The sequence below is a fragment of the Kryptolebias marmoratus genome, linkage group LG10 (assembly GCF_001649575.2).
Source record: "Kryptolebias marmoratus isolate JLee-2015 linkage group LG10, ASM164957v2, whole genome shotgun sequence".
In the NCBI taxonomy this organism is placed as follows: domain Eukaryota; kingdom Metazoa; phylum Chordata; class Actinopteri; order Cyprinodontiformes; family Rivulidae; genus Kryptolebias; species Kryptolebias marmoratus.
In genome coordinates this window covers 20,674,747-20,690,794 of record NC_051439.1, presented here as the reverse complement: position 1 = coordinate 20,690,794, position 16,048 = coordinate 20,674,747, and the positions used below count along the sequence as shown (strand labels likewise).

The 16,048-nt window shown below is 44.8% G+C and overlaps 1 protein-coding gene across 3 annotated transcripts in view; it reads left to right on the top strand.

The window, feature by feature from the left end:
* The window catches only part of gphna (gephyrin a), a 16,802-nt gene extending 800 nt beyond the window's left edge, over window positions 1-16,002 (top strand). Inside the window, exons 2-24 of one of the 3 annotated variants that reach the window (XM_017434811.3) lie at window positions 1,194-1,272; window positions 1,353-1,410; window positions 1,649-1,741; window positions 2,490-2,584; window positions 2,674-2,740; window positions 3,129-3,416; window positions 4,187-4,285; window positions 5,623-5,760; window positions 6,694-6,736; window positions 6,819-6,956; window positions 8,104-8,196; window positions 8,282-8,337; window positions 8,616-8,735; window positions 8,821-8,879; window positions 9,776-9,929; window positions 10,013-10,134; window positions 10,228-10,315; window positions 10,409-10,482; window positions 11,071-11,135; window positions 11,309-11,412; window positions 11,874-11,970; window positions 12,344-12,482; window positions 12,599-16,002. In XM_017434811.3, the coding sequence (XP_017290300.1) occupies window positions 1,194-1,272; window positions 1,353-1,410; window positions 1,649-1,741; window positions 2,490-2,584; window positions 2,674-2,740; window positions 3,129-3,416; window positions 4,187-4,285; window positions 5,623-5,760; window positions 6,694-6,736; window positions 6,819-6,956; window positions 8,104-8,196; window positions 8,282-8,337; window positions 8,616-8,735; window positions 8,821-8,879; window positions 9,776-9,929; window positions 10,013-10,134; window positions 10,228-10,315; window positions 10,409-10,482; window positions 11,071-11,135; window positions 11,309-11,412; window positions 11,874-11,970; window positions 12,344-12,477 (2,264 nt within the window). In that variant the 3' untranslated portion in view covers window positions 12,478-12,482; window positions 12,599-16,002. The remainder of the gene's footprint in view (window positions 1-1,193; window positions 1,273-1,352; window positions 1,411-1,648; window positions 1,742-2,489; window positions 2,585-2,673; window positions 2,741-3,128; window positions 3,417-4,186; window positions 4,286-5,622; window positions 5,761-6,693; window positions 6,737-6,818; window positions 6,957-8,103; window positions 8,197-8,281; window positions 8,338-8,615; window positions 8,736-8,820; window positions 8,880-9,775; window positions 9,930-10,012; window positions 10,135-10,227; window positions 10,316-10,408; window positions 10,483-11,070; window positions 11,136-11,308; window positions 11,413-11,873; window positions 11,971-12,343; window positions 12,483-12,598) is intronic. The other 2 variants (XM_017434812.3, XM_025010235.2) reach the window with 2 other exon arrangements.
* Window positions 16,003-16,048: the final 46 nt, after the last annotated feature.

Below are 16,048 nucleotides of genomic sequence, written 5' to 3'. Positions count from 1 at the left end.
GTTATATTTTCTCGCAATGTAGCGCCGCCGAGCCTACATGAGCTGCATTATTCATGTCCCTTTGCGGATCCGACGCGTTCGCCCGCCGCCAGAGCCCGTATACCCGCAAACGTCCGCGGGTCTTCGGCGGCGCACGGGGCTCCGTGGTTCGATTTTTTTTTTTTTAACGCACATGTGCACCCAGCGTCTTTAATCACGACTCTCCTGCGCCTGGTTGTTAAAACGCTCCTCGGGTCGGCTCAGCTGATGCCCGGCCTCAGGAGGAGGACCGGAGCCGGTTCGGTCACCAGGAGCCCTCCAGGAGGAGAGGAAGACGTGGGAATCATGCTGAAGAGGAAGAAGGGGCCAGCAGCTGCAGCAGATTTTTATTTTTTAATGTCTACCCACAGAGCACTATATGTCCTTCCTGGTTCTAACCCCCATTTTGCATTAAATGTCTAAATTTAGCCCTAATAACTGAACTCACAGGCCTGTGCAAAAGTCCTGATCCGACCGATTCTTCACATTTTGTCAGACATCTTGTATTTTAAAGGCACTTGTCCCAAACTATGAAGTCTAACGTAAAACATGGTTCACCCTGAGATCTATCAGGTGCTGCAGTTTGAAGGAGTTCCCTCCAGTAGTTTTCCAGATATATTAATTTGTAGTTCTGAAACGCAGGTACGCACTCAATGTAAACACAGCCTTTTTTTATTTGCTTAAATATGCACCAATACATCATTGTTAACTTTAAGACATTAATTGTTAATATGAGGAAAAATGGGTGGATTTTGGTTTTATTTTTAAATTTTTTTTAATTTTTATCAGTCTCTGAAGGTTGAGTACCCTTTTTTAAAAGTTGTCTTGCTCCAAGTTTTCTGTGGCTGCTTTTCACTTACGTTCTGTCCAGTTTCTGACATAAAATACAATAAATAAATAAAAATTAGAGGGCCTAGTAGTCGCTGAAAGAACGCCGCCTTTCAGGTCCGAGTTTTAGACTCGGATCACACCTTGAAACAAACTTTTGCACAGTCTTGAGCGACGTTACGAGATGTTGTGAATGACTGTCAGCTACTACCACGTCAGTTCTGGCCTTTTTGATTCGGCTGAACTCCAGAAGTTCATCAGGTGCAGACGTACCTGAATGTTTCAGTCAGGAGGTATTTCAGCGACGAACACAGACTGTTTCTAACTTGAACTGTGTCTCCGTTCAGTCAGTGACAGCTGCTTCAAGAACCTGGCTGAAGACCGGAGCGGAGTCAACCTGAAGGACCTGGTCCACGACCCCTCACTGTGAGTGTCCACACCAACACTGACACGGCGCGGTCAAACCCTCGCCTCAAACTGACCGCCGCTGCCGTCTCTCCCTGCAGACTCGGAGGAGTCATATCGGCCTACAAGATCGTTCCCGATGAGATTGAAGAAATTAAGGTACAGCTTGTCAAATTAAATCTGCACAGAGACCGCGTCCTTCTCTTTGCAGCGTAAAGCAAATTAAACTTTAACTTGTCTCAGCTGCAAAACGAATAAGTTGTTCCAATAAAACAGGAACTAAAGAAGGAATGCGTGAATAATCAAACTTTTTTTCTTTTTTAAATGTCTCAGCTACAGCAAGGTTGAAGTGCAGAGTGTATATGATGGTGATTTTGGACGTTTTGTCTGCGTGCAGGACACTCTCTTGGAGTGGTGTGACGAACAGGAGCTGAATCTGATCCTCACCACCGGAGGAACCGGCTTCGCACCGCGAGACGTGACGCCAGAGGTACCAACACGTTAAGTTTGAACCACATCAAATTCTGTGAAAATGACCTTTTTAAAACTCTTCTCGCTGCACACTGAAAGAAAATAGAAATGGTTTGTTAAACCACACTGAATAAATGATTTTTATTTATTGGTTTTCATGAGTTTAGCTGCTAGTTGGCTTTTTATCGTTTGGATCAATGTTAGCCTACGTGATTAAAATCATTAGCCTTGAATCAAATTACACTCCGTCCGTTGGGTTCAGTGTCAGATTGTCTCATAAGACAAAAATACCCACTTCCTGTAGGGTAAGTTTAGCTCAGCTGACAACGTAACAAGCTAGCTACGCTAATGCTAACACTAAAGGTAACGACACCAGTCCTGGAAAATGTAAAAGATGAAGCTCAGCGTCCCGTAAATAAATGTGTCAGTTTCCAGCAAATAACTGAAATTTAGTTTGTCTTTATCCTAGCTTAGCATGTAGCCTAGCAGCTAATTAGCTGTTTAGTGTATAAAAAGGACTGAAGGACAACCTGCTAGCTCTGCCTCAGTTTGAATTCCTGAATGTGCTGAACGACGTTTTATTTTGAAAAACTAGACTTCTTTAGACAACTAATGAGCCCAAAATTATAACGGATCATAGATGTAAACGCACCGAACAAAGCCGTCTAACCCTGATTTAAAACAGCCACACGACAGCGGACGTCTCGGGCTGAATTAACGGCGGTACTGTTGGTAGAGCGTATTGACACCTTTCGGCGGCGTTGCAGGCCACCCGAGAGGTGATCGAGCGGGAGGCTCCGGGGATGGCCCTCGCCATGCTGATGGGATCGCTCAACGTCACGCCTCTCGGCATGCTGTCCAGGTGCAAATTGTTGTGTTTGGAGCAGATCCGCAGGTGTGATGTCTCCTCTTGGCCCTAACTTTTTATTTTTTAATTGTTATTGTTTCCAGGCCTGTTTGTGGTATTCGTGGAAAAACTCTGATCATCAACCTTCCGGGCAGCAAGAAAGGCTCACAGGTGAAGTTTTCTTGTCTTCTGAAAACAAAACTGATATTTAATTATAAATTATTTAAACCTAATTAGTAAAAAAAGCTGGTATGTAGTGGAAAATGCTTGATATGGGGAAGTTTGTACCATTTTTCTTTAATGTTTCTGCTCCTCACAGTGCTTAAAAGACTTCAGGTGTCCAAAAATACAGGACTGTCCTTGTCTCGTTCTCTGTTGGGGACAGCGTAGGACAGTCCAGTCTTCTTGGCATGCCTTTAGGATGTGCTTTTACTTTGTCCCCTTGAGGACATTGTCTTATTGACGTCCATTTCCCTCTAAGTCTCAGTCCCGTCTCTCTACCTGAGCGTTTTCTGAGGATTGAGGATGCTCCTAAGATGGATGCCGGTGTTTCCCGCAGGAGTGTTTCCAGTTCATTCTGCCCGCCCTGCCGCACGCCATCGACCTGCTGCGCGAGGCCTCCGTCCGGATCAAGTCCACGCACGCCGCCCTGGAGCAGCTGCCCTCGCCGTCCTCGCTGCTGACCAACATGCACGCCAACGCCAACACGCACACCATGGAGCGCGGCACCCAGTGCGAGGAGGAGGACGAGGAGGAGGAGGACAGGAGGAGGGGGCGGCACAACCACCACCACCACCACCACCAGCACGGCTCCTCCCACATCACCGCGGCTGCCATCGCCGCCAAGGTAACCCACGATGCGCCAAGAGGAGGCGCAACATAACCCCCATGATCCTCACTTCCTGTTTGTCCTGCACGCTCCTCATTATTCCTCACATTTGGAACGTTATTCATCAGTTCATCAGCTCTCAGGCGTTCTGAAGGTCTATTTTCTGGACTTTGGCTTCTTTTTAACTCAGATTTTGTCGCTGAGCTGCCGCAGAGTCCATCGACCTTCGTTTAAACTTTAAGTCAACAGGAAGCTTACAGAGTAAACCGCTGCTTTCAGTGCGGAGTAGAAACAGAAACGTGCTTCGCTGATCCCCTGAGGGGGTCGAGTCTTCAGCTAAGGAGCTGTTTTTACGCCTGAACGAGCCGTAGGTCAGAGATAGGCGGCCTGAACGATGAATAAATGAGAACGATGAAGCACGAGGAGTCGAGCTGAGTGAAAAAGCAGCCAAAGTCCAAAGACCGCAGGAGGAACTCTCGTTTGACGTGTGGAGCTCTGAGAACGTGTCGGGGATGATGCTCATCTACTACCACCCCAAGCTGTAGCTCAGCATTTCTACAATCGGCTGCGACGTAGCCATGAGATGAGGTCACTTAGCTGTGGCGGCCATCTTTAATGGGATTGGCTCAGTTAGTCCTTCAAATAATTAGTTTAAACAGGATTGAAATTAACAATAAAAGCACAGAATCTGCAGATATTTTAAGTTTTTAGTCCCAAACGTTATCCTTCATCTCATCTCATTCATGTTTCCATCTGTGTTTATGTGTGTGTGTGTGTGTGTTCATCAGACGAGCCATGCTGCGGTTATGGCTAAAGGAACTCCCTACCTGCCCGGAGACACCCCCCCCCCTCCCGCTCATTTCACCTGTACTCACGAGCATCATCAGGTGAGACACTCCCACCTGTCCTCCTCCTCCTCCTGTTCACCCGCTCAGAGCTGGCTTCACCTCTGACCCCCGACAGGAAACTTCAGGAGCCGTTCGGCTGCTTTTTTTCTCATCCGTCTCATTAAAACATCCACCTGCGACGCTTGGCGGTTCAGAGGCGTTTTCTCCGTCATCTCTGACTGTTCTGGTTCCACGTTCTGTTTTTAGTTTGGTTCCTCTCTTATCCTTCATGTCGTCACTTCCTGTTCGGTTCGAAAGGCGTGAAAGTTTCTGGTATCCCTCCAAGTGAATATTAAGTATTCCCTGATTTAAATGCGGGACTTCAGTGACTGCAGACGTCTGTCCCAGACTCAAAACGTCCTCGACCGAATTGGTTTTTCGGTGCCAATAAAAGAAGGGAATCAAATCATATTCAAGCCCCTTTTTTTGTTTTTGGATTGTAATTTTTGTGAATGTGCCACACACTGATGTCGGGGTTAACTCCTGATTACTCCAAACAGACGTCCATCTTAACGGGACACACACTTGTGGTCCTGGTTGTTGTGACGGGCAGTCGGGTGTGTCTGTTTGTTGTAAAAGTTGTTCTGGTGGAGCCTGAACGACAACAAATATGTGTAACTGTGGGCTGGAGCGGAAAGATGGACCAACCTAAGTTCTTTAATCTGCAGCTGAGGATTGTTCTGTTAGGACAAAAACCTGCTGAATGTTTGAGATGAATTCCTGTTGATCTACTGGATGTACGGTGCTGTGCAAAAGTCTTCAGTCGCCCTTCTCCTTTCAAGCAGCCGGACCTTTTTTGTAATCTGTCCAAGTGGTTTTTATTAATAGTTCCGACTTTAAGAAACAGAGAGGAGGAAAACTGATCCGTGAAATCAGAAATGGTCCCGGTGGAAGTTCTTCAGGAACAAACCGATGAGGAAGATGCTGAGGTTTGTTAGGAAAGAGTCTGCAGCTGACTATAAAACACGGCGGGGGCTGTATCATGGTTTGGTGCCGCATTTCAGACAGTGCTGTTGCTTTTTTTTGTCAAAACAGAAGAAAATAGGACCTCAGAGAAGTACGATCAGATCTTTATCATCATGCAGAGTCATTTGGGAAGCTTCTGTTGTTCCAAATGTAAAATCAAACCCTGTCAGTCGTGGAGCGACCTCTCCAGAGCTCGGACCTCCAGATTTCCGTTTTCCGTTGGCGCGTTTCAGGAAGCTGCAGCTCGTAATACTGGGAGGAAGTGAGGGGCTGATTGGGACTTTTGCACAGCTCTGTATGAGGTGAAGCTAGCTGGAAGCTTCAGAGGACGTTCTTGGACTAGCATTAAGTGTGTGTGTGTGTGTGTGTAGATACCGGACTCGATCATTTCCCGAGGCGTTCAGGTGCTTCCTCGAGATTCGGCCTCTTTAAGCTCCACCCCCTCCGAGTCACCGCGGGCAACACAGGCAACGTCCCGCCTTTCCACCGCCTCATGCCCGACACCCAAGGTACACACAAACCTGCACACGCACAAACAAACAAACAGATAGAAACACGTCACACTGCATGAAATCTGAACTTCCTGTGTTGCTTTGTTGGATTCCTGGAGCTTCTAGTTCCACATCAAACCAAACTATTACAGACAATTCCTGCACGATTAGAGTTTCTGCTCATTTTCTGAACTCTTTAACTGTATTTTTATAGTTTCTGTTCCGACAAACTCCCAGAGAAGACGAGGAGGATTCCCTAAATTTAAAATCAATTCGTCCCAAACGAAAACGTTTTTTTAACGCAGTTCCCATGTTTCTTCCCTTCATGAATACGAATCCCAAGATTGGACAAAGCCTCATGTCTCGCCAATTTAAAAGTCACGGGACTTGTGTGTTGTTTGGGACTTGAATGGGAATGAATGGGACTGTGAGACTTCACACACACTCGTAGGACGTTCAGTTGTGGTACATTCACATCCAAAATTGTCCCAAATAATCCAAGCCAGGAGATCCAAAAGGCGTAGAAACTCCAATGTTGCTGGAATTGTCTGAGTAGATGCTTTTATAGAGAACATGGATAACGTTATGGGTGAATTTCCTTAATTTAAAGGGAAAAAAACAACATTTCTTTGGTGCTTTACTTTTTGTTTTAATCAGTTTTAATCAGCAGAAAGTTGGCATCACGTGTTAAAGTTTGGTTTAAAGCCCAAGTTGTTGGGCTGAACAGAATCAGAATAATCCAACACTGTAAACAAATCAGCCCAGTTTATTCACCCAAAACAAACGGAACACGTTTAAGATGATTAAACCTCAACTCTTCATCAATAACTGAACCAATAAAGCCTCAGAACACAACTCAGACACACAGAGGCAGAGCTGGCACCAAAGACCTGTAATAAAACCAGCCACTGAAACCGAATAAAGACGTAAAATGTGTTTATTTGTCCGCAGGTTCAGTCCCGCTGCGGCAGCAACGAGAACATCCTGAGAGCCAGTAAGTTCTGCGCTGCTGGGGGGGCGGGGCACGAAGGGAACGTTTCCTCAAACCCTTCAGTGATCGCCTCTGTTTCTTTCAGGCCACAGCGCCGTCGATATCAGAAAAGTGGCGCGCCGCCACCGCATGTCCCCCTTCCCGCTGACGTCCATGGACAAAGCTTTCATCACCGTCCTGGAGATGACGCCGATTCTGGGAATTGAAGTCATTAACTACAGAGGTAAACGCTCGGAGGGCTCCGCTGACGGCGCCGTGGAGGCGTTCATAGCCGGCGCTTACCTTCGGAGCAGTGTTCAATCGACCCGTCACGATAACAAATTTTACTGGGTGATTAATTGTCTCAGAAATTATGGCGATAAATGATAATATCGTTTGGAGGCTGTTTTAATGTAATGATAATAACATTACAGTGCAAATAAATCCCCTCAAAGATTATTAAACTTTAATTTTAAAGAACACCTAACTCTGGAACTGGAGCTGGACTCTCAGCCTCCCTTAACAAGGAATGCACTTGAATAAAAACAAAAAAAAGCGATAAGCCACGCCCCCTGACACTAAGAGAAAGAGAGGGGTCAGTGAAGAGCACCGGAGCCTTTTGTCCTCCAGCGTCTTCCGTAAAAAGAGAGACACGAAGGAACGATAACGCCGATAAATAAAACGTATCGACCTCATTTTAATTTATCGTGCAATTAATTGATTTATCGTTTTTCGCAACAACGAAAAGACGGGCGGCGGTAGATTAACCAGCGGAAATGTACCGTATTTTCTGCACTATAAGGCGCGTGCACCTCCCAGTTCTTCTAACAAAGCGTGACTATAACCGAGCCTTAACGCTGCGAGCTTTGTCGTTTAACCAAAGTCGTACTAAAACATCACGACTTCTTACATATAAAAGGCGCTCTGTCGTTTTTTTTTTTTTTGTGGAAAATGGAGGCTTTTAAGCGCGGCGCCTTATAGTCCAGGAAATGGTAAAAAAGAAATGGATTGATATCAAGTCAAGTCAGATTTATTTATAAATCACTTTTCAGCAACAAGGCGATTCAGAGTGCTTTAAAATGTGAACACAAAAATACCAAAAACACAAGAATATCTAAAATATGAGCTAAATGAAGTCATGAAAACACAACAATATAAAGTTAAAACTAAACTAAACAGCTAAGAATTAAAAACATTTTATTAATTCAGTCCGTTTCTGTTAGATTCTGATTTAACATTTTTACAGCTGATCTGCTGAAGATAAATTCAGTTCATTTCAGGACTCCAGTTCTTTACAGTCGGCCCGGTTGGGTCCAGTTCAGAGAGTCGGACGCAGCTTGAAGCGGTCCAGTTGAATCCAGATGACTTGAGTCCGGTTCTGTTCTCCACAGACGGCTTGGGTCGGGTGCTCGCTCAGGACATCTATGCCAAAGACAACCTTCCTCCGTTTCCCGCCTCTGTTAAGGACGGCTACGCCGTGCGAGGTGAGCTGATCGATGTTGTGTTGGCGTTCGCCGAATATTAGGCTTGGCTTCCATGATTAACCCGGTGATTATCGTTGACCTGCAGCGGCTGACGGCCCCGGAGATCGATTCATTGTGGGGGAGTCGCAGGCCGGACAGCAGGTCAGTTTCACCGTTAGCGCCGCAGGAAGCCACCGATTACCTCCACCTGATCTCAGTGGGCGGAGCTAACGTGGAGAAAACTAACATTATTACGAGTTATTTGTTGATATTTTAGTTGTTTTGTAAACAAAACATTCAGAGGTAGGATTGTGAGGACGTGTAGTTTTGTGATCGGTTGGAGACTTCCTGTTCAAGTTGGCCTCTGAATAATCAGACTTGATGGTGGTTCTGTAACGCCGCCACCGCAGCGTTGAACGTCCGCTCGTTTTCTCCCCCAGCCCACCCACACAGTGATGCCGGGTCAGGTGATGAGGGTGACGACCGGCGCTCCGATCCCCTGCGGCGCCGACGCCGTGGTCCAGGTGGAGGACACAGAGCTGCTGCGGGAGTCTGAGGACGTAAGGAACGCCGCGGCGGTTGTTTGTGATTGTTGCTGGCTTCAGTGCTGGGCGGGGTCTGATGACCGTCTCCTGGGCTCCACAGGGCACGGAGGAGCTGGAGGTGAGGATCATGGTCCAGGCTCGACCCGGACAGGACATCAGGTAAACGAACGCCGCCGCCAGACAAAAACGGGAAACTCTTAAAGCGTCGGCCATCAGCTGATGAAATGGACTCTTCAAGGTTTTATTCCTGCTTTTAAACGACTGCTGCGTGAACTTTTAGCTGTTCTTATATCGAAATGTTCAGCTCAGCTGCTACATTTAGCTTCTTGCTAGTCTTTTGATTCTTTTAGCTAGCCTTTTGTAACTCTTAGCCTGCCATCTGCTACATTTAGTTTTAGTTAAGTTTTTGCTACTTATAACATTTTGCCAGCCCTTTGATACTTACAGCATTTAGCTTACTTTTGCTACTTTTAGCTTGCCATCTGCTACATTTAGCTTTTAGCTAGCGTTTTGATACTTTTAGCTAGCCTTTTGTAACTGTTAGCTTGCCATTTGCTGCTTTTAGGTAATGTCTTCCCACTTTTAGATTTGTTTTGCTAGCCTGTTGATATTTTTAGCTCTTATGTTACTTTTGCTACTTTTCGCTTGTTGCTAGCCTTTTGGTACTTATAGCATTTAGCTCTCCTCTTGCTACTTTTAGCTTTTTGTTAGCCTTTTGATACTTTTAGCATTATTACTTTTACTAATTTTAGCTTGCTATATGTTACCTTTAGCTATTAGCTAGCTCTTTGCTACTTCTAAGTTTTTGCTAACCCTTTGATACATATAGCATTTAGCTTACTTTTACTACTTTTAGCTTGCCATTTGTTGCTTTTAGCTAGACTTTTATTTATTTATTTTTTGCTAACTTTGACCTCTAGCTAGCCTTTAGCTTTTTGCTACATTTAGCTTGTCAGTCTGGTGTGGTTTGCGTTGCGGACAGCCGTTTCAGGGCAGGAATCTGTGTTTGTCAGCGGTTTGTTGCGCTTTAATCGTCATTTTTTTTGTCTTTTTAGGCCAATCGGCCACGACATCCGGCGGGGGGAGTGCGTGCTGGCTAAAGGGACGCACATGGGCCCGTCCGAGATCGGCCTGCTGGCCACCGTGGGCGTGACCGAGGTCAGCGTGCACAAGTTCCCCGTGGTGGCCGTCATGTCCACAGGAAACGAGGTACGAACGCAGAAACGTGGAAGTGAACGCACCTGGAGGTTCTGAGGGGCCCGTTTTGGATCCGCTGTGTTTTTGTCTTTCAGCTGTTGAATCCGGAGGACGATCTCCATCCTGGAAAGATCCGGGACTCGAACCGCTCCACTCTCCTGGCCACCATCCAGGAGCACGGATACCCCACCATCAACCTGGGCATCGTCGGAGACAAGTAAGACCCGCCGCCGCCGCCACTGTCGCCGCGCTCTGCCTTGGCTTGTTCCGCTTGAGTTGGTGATAAATCGAGTCTGGTTCGTGTCTGCAGCCCCGACGACCTGCTGTCCGCTCTGCACGAGGGAATCAGTCGCGCTGATGTCATCATCACCTCAGGGGGCGTGTCCATGGGAGAGAAGGTGAGCCCCTGCGCCTGCGGGCTCGTTAACGTCCGGCTGATGTGTCTGCGTCCCCGCGGGGTTACTGACGTTAAAATGTTGTTTTCGTGTCAGGACTACCTGAAGCAGGTGCTGGACATCGACCTTCACGCTCAGATCCACTTCGGGCGAGTTTTCATGAAGCCGGGGTGAGTGGATGAGTGAGTCACGGCACTAAACGTGAAAATTACTGGAATGCTACGCCGTTTACAGCATTTTAGGAGGAGTAACGTTCAAAGTTAGCAGCACTTTCTCAGCTCAAAGCGACGATAAATGTTGGTGAAGGCTGTTAGAAAATCCAGAAAAAGGCAGCAGGGACACGGGCGGGAGGAAGGGCGCCTCGGCCGGGCGGCGTCGGTTCACGTTCCCTTCGTTCGCTCGTTATCGTTCACCTTCAAACGGCGTTCTGTCTCAGTCGGTTTATTGAACACGCCTGGTCATGGTGAGGGAAGCAAACATCTGTCTGAGGACAGGAGAGCTGACTTTTAACGCCGCAGGAGGAGGGAGGAGCTTCCTGGAGGAGGGAGGAAAGGTGTGACCACGAACCGACTTCCTGACTTCTTATGGACTATACCGGAGCCTTAAATGATTCCACATTTAAAAAAAATAAAAATCTCTATTCCTGCTTCTAATAAAAAAAAACACCGGTACCATCAGAGAACGGCCATTACCGTTAAACTCCAGGCCGTGGGTTTGATTCCGTGACGAGAAATGATCCGTGTCTTCCTGTTCCTCAGGCTTCCCACCACCTTCGCCACGGTCGACATCGACGGAACGCGGAAACTCATCTTCGCTCTGCCAGGTACTCCACCCCGGCTCCCGGGTTTGGGTTCCTCGGTTCCATTCGCTGTATTTACAATCTGAAGCTAAGGAACGCTACACGCAGCAGGCGCGGGGCTGGGGTTCTGCTCGCCGCAGCGAGCTTGCAGACGTCTTCGGGAGACTTTCTGTAACCGTCCGTCTCGTTGTTTTCAGGTAACCCGGTGTCCGCGGTCGTGACGTGTAACCTGTTCGTGATTCCTGCCCTGAGGAAGATGCAAGGCATCCTGGACCCCAGACCGACCATCATCAAGGCTCGAGTAAGCTGGGTTCGGCCATCTTTGATTTTAGTCTCAGAATAACTTTTTTTTTTATGTTCAAACTGTACAAAATGTGAATAATCAAGCAATTATGTGCCGACAAACTCATTTGTTCTGTTTTATCACCATAAAATATAAAATTAATCCACTTTTTATGACAAAAGATTGAAGTTTAAGTCCATCAGGAATAAAATTACTGTTAAAAAAGTTGATTTAAGAGTGAAAAACGGCTTGTTATGACGGCTGGATGCTGCTTCTTTAGACTCGAACTGTAAGAAATGAAAATAAAAGCATCTTGAATTTAAACATCATTAAAAAATAAAAAAATCTTTACTTCATAATTCCTCTGTATTTGCTACAGCGTTTCTGTCAAAAGTCGTCGTGTTTTATTAGCTAAAATGATATTTCTTATAAAAGTGATTTTTTTTTTTTTTTGACGGTGCTGATTTCTGCCGTTTCAGCTCTCCTGTGACGTGAAGCTGGATCCCAGACCTGAGTACCATCGCTGTATCCTCACCTGGCACCATCAGGAGCCTCTGCCCTGGGCGCAGAGCACAGGTACGCTGTCGCCACGGTAACCGTGGTAACTTGGTTGGTGTCCTCGGGTCCAGGCTGCGGGCGGGTCAGAGCGCGAGCAGAACGGGACTTTTGCACTGATCCGAGCCCAGATCATATTAATGAATTATTGTGATTTTGGATTCTGTTCAGCTTCACAGGAAGTAAAAGTCGAGATCAAGATGGCCGCCACAGAAACTGCTCTAACTCAGCCAGTTTTACAGATAATGAGCTGAAACTTGGTGTGGTAGTAGCTGAGAGTCGTCCTCAACTCGTACTCCAACTGATCTTAGATGAGATTGGACCCAAACTGTCGTTTCTCAGCGTCTGATTGTAGCTGGCGAGCGTTCTGAGACGCTCTTCTTCTTCTCCTCAGGAAACCAGGTGTCCAGCCGGCTCATGTCGATGCGTAGCGCCAACGGCCTGCTCATGCTGCCTCCGAAGACGGAGCAGTACGTCGAGTTGCACAAGGGCGAGGTCGTGGACGTCATGGTCATCGGACGGCTATGATGCAGGTACGTTCCGCCCACCTGTCACCGCGCGGCGGCGGCGGCGGCGGCGGCGGCGGCGGGAGCATCGCAACTGCGCCGAAAGAGTCACGCCAAAAAAAAAAAAATGTTTCTCTCCGCAGACCTCCCATCGTGTCACCCGCTACCGGTTACCGTGGCAACACCAGGACTTCTTGTCTGGATAGGAAACAGGTGGGGGAAGGGGTGGGAGGGGGGCGGGCAGGAAGTGATGCATGTCTATCTGGTCGCCATTAGCTGTGATGTCATATGCAACAGCCAATCGGAGCCAGCGCAGGCTGAATCCTCACTGCTCTGAGGGGATCACTGTACTTCAACAGAGAAAAAAAATGTGAAAAAATATATAAAAAGAGATTTATTCTGTAATATTATTATCCTTATAATAATTAATATTCTTAATTAATATTCTATTTATTATTATTATCATGGTTCTGGTTGAATATTCCCATCTTAGTAGTATTCATGCCCTCTTCTCTCCCGTTCATTTGCTTTGTGAGTTTCTCCCTGGTAGGTTTAAAGAATCGAGACTTGCCCCTCCTTACTTCCTTACTTCCTTACTTCCTTCCTTCCTTCCTTTTCATCCTTTTCTCCTTCCTTCACCGCTGCTTTGCTCCGGCGTCCTCGAACAGATACGTTAAATATAATAAAAAATATAAAAAAACTGCGGTACGTTGTCCCAGAGACGCTACAACCTTTGACGAAAGCCATGAAATTCTTCCAGGTGGATCGGTGTAAGGATTTAAACGCTTTTATTTTGAAAAACCCGACAACCGTTTCAGCAGATTCAAGTCGCCGCTCCAAAGCTGCGCTTAGAGGAATTAATTTAGTGCTTTTTCTTTATATTTCCCGAACAAGCAGCCTGCGTTTGAATCTTTAAACCTGGTTGGATCTGTAGTTTTTCCATCAGGCCTGTAGAGCTGGCTTTAGGTTTATTTTGTAGTTTTCTTACTTTAAAGTGATCAGATAAGAGAAAACACTAAACTAACAGTTTCTTTTTTATTTTTAACAAGCCAAACAGTAAAGAAATATATATTTTGTTCTTTATGCCTTTAAATAATCTGCAGTTTCTTTTTGCAAAATGATGTTTTGCACTTTAAATTCAAGAACTTTACCTTCACAACCGCAAACTTTACTTTTACGACTCAAAATAATAAATAAAAGTTGGATTTTTATCTGATTGTTGCCTTTTCATCAGATTTATACACGTTAAGTATTAAATATAAAGGTTCTGACGTTTATGACGTTTGTATTATTATTTGCACTAATATTGTTACATAATTTGTCTTTATTCTTTTTGTTTGTCGTGTATTTTTTTTAATGAGTTAAATTTAATTTATTTTCCAGCGTCTTGTTTAAAATAAGGCGACATCAGTGTCTCATTTTGAGCCAAAAACAGGAGAATAAAGCCTAATATTAGCTGAGATTATGTGAAATAAAGAAGTAAATTAAATAAAATATGGGTATTTTCTAAAATATATACAGAAATAAAGAAGTTGAAAAAAAATTAGGTGTCTGGTTTTTGCTCGATCAGCTTTTATTTGATTTATTTTTCTTTTATATCTTCTAATCATTTCACAGATTTAATATTATTTATATTTGTTTTATTTTGTTGGTGTTTTTTTACCCTAAAAGAGCTACGCTTCGTCCATCTTGAATGAGTTACGGCAAGCTCCCAACTCAGAGGAAAAAAAAAAAAACTGACATCACTTGAAAGCAGCGTGAGACGTTCAGGTGCTCGTAAACTACACTGTGTATCCTGCAGTACGGTGCTCGTTAGTCTAAAGTCTAAAAACTTTCTAAAGGCTGTGAATCAACACGTCTGTCTGCTGTTTTCTCTGTGAAATCAGAGAAATTAAGTTTTAATTTAACTATCTTCAAACTTTAGAATAGGAGTGCCACAAAAAGAAATAAATTTAGTTTAAAAAGCGAATGAAGAAATGTAAAGATGTGTTTAATTTTCCAAATATAAACTTGTTAATTTGATTCCTTTTTATTTTTTTGTTTCTGATTTAAAATAACAGATTTCAGCAGCTGTCCTTGAACTACACGTTAAGTTAAAGAGTAAATAAATTAATAACTTTCCAAGAATTAAGAGTTAAAGGTGCTCATTGTTATATTTTAATAAAGTTGACCCTGATTTAAATCACCTGGCGCCATCGTTTTCCAGGTGTGTTTATGTGTAGTTCTGAAATGCGGGTACGCAGTCAATGTAAACAAAGCCCCTTTTTTAAAAATCTATTTTCAGTCACTTCAGCTAAAAATAAAACCAAATTTGCCTAATTTAGGGACGCATTAACTGTTGATAAGAAGACAAAAGTGCAATTTTTTTGATTTTCTTCATGACTTTGCAATGAGTACCTTTTAAAAAATGCTAAATAATATTTTAAAAATTGTATAAAACCAACAAAAAGAGAAATCTCATTATGTTTCCTGGATCGTTTTTGTGTTTTTTTCTCTTTATATTTCGTCATTCTGCTTCCTGTTTTGTGGCACTCGGACTCTGTTTACAAAACACAAGTAAACACTGAAGGCACCGCGTGAAATCTGTGAATTCCAACACCTCATCAACGCACCACGACTGTGCCAAAAACGAGGTCAAAGGTCAAACGCTGCGTTCAGGACGTGCGGATGTTTGAGTTTTTTCGTTGGAACTGAACGCAGCGCTCTCTCTGAGCTTCGACCTTTTTCTCTTTTTTTTTTTTTTTTTTTTCGTCTCCCCGCCCGCTCTCTTTCCCTCCTCATCGCCCTCATCCCCTCCTCTTCCTCATCGCACCTGCATGCCTGTAAAGAGGGGCGTGTCTGTCTCATTGGGCAGGTGTGATTCCAGGCAAGGTGCAGCACCTGGGCAGCGCTTCTGATCCGACTGGAAACACGTTTTTTGTTTTTTATAAAATACGTAACCCCCTCACCCCATCATCTCGACTCACTCCTCTGGCTTACTGATTCAGAAACTTCCCAGTTACCTCAAATGCACCACAGAGAGCAGAAATCAGCTGCTCGTGCTGCGTTCCTGTCACACAGGGATGGTTTTATTCTCATTGAATTGTTATTTTGCAACATCACAAAGACTCGTTGAATCTGTGGGAAAAAGAATTCAAATCAAAACGAAAACACCGACACACCCGTCCTTTTTTTTAAAAAAAGTTTTCCCCCACTTTGGGCAGCTCATGTGTATAGAAAACTCCATTTTGACACGAACGCAGCATCGGAGCAGGTCCTGGCACCTGCCCAAAGAGGACCAATCAAACCCGGATAGATCCATTCGAGTCGTCAGAAGAAGAAGAAGAAGAAGCAGGTTAATGTGAAACTGCCTTTGTACTGAGTGATTCGTAACACTGGACTGAACTCAGTGTCACACTGCACACACTACAAACTATGACCAGCACTTGTAATGAAGCAATGACACAGCATTCTACTACTACTGTATAAATATAATGAAGAGGATGTTTTTTTCTGTAAAAATATTGAAACTGAAGATGAATTAAAGATAATCCTGAATATTCTGTAACCGTGGTCCAGACGAGTTCTTCTTTCTGTCAAATTTCTGGGTTATA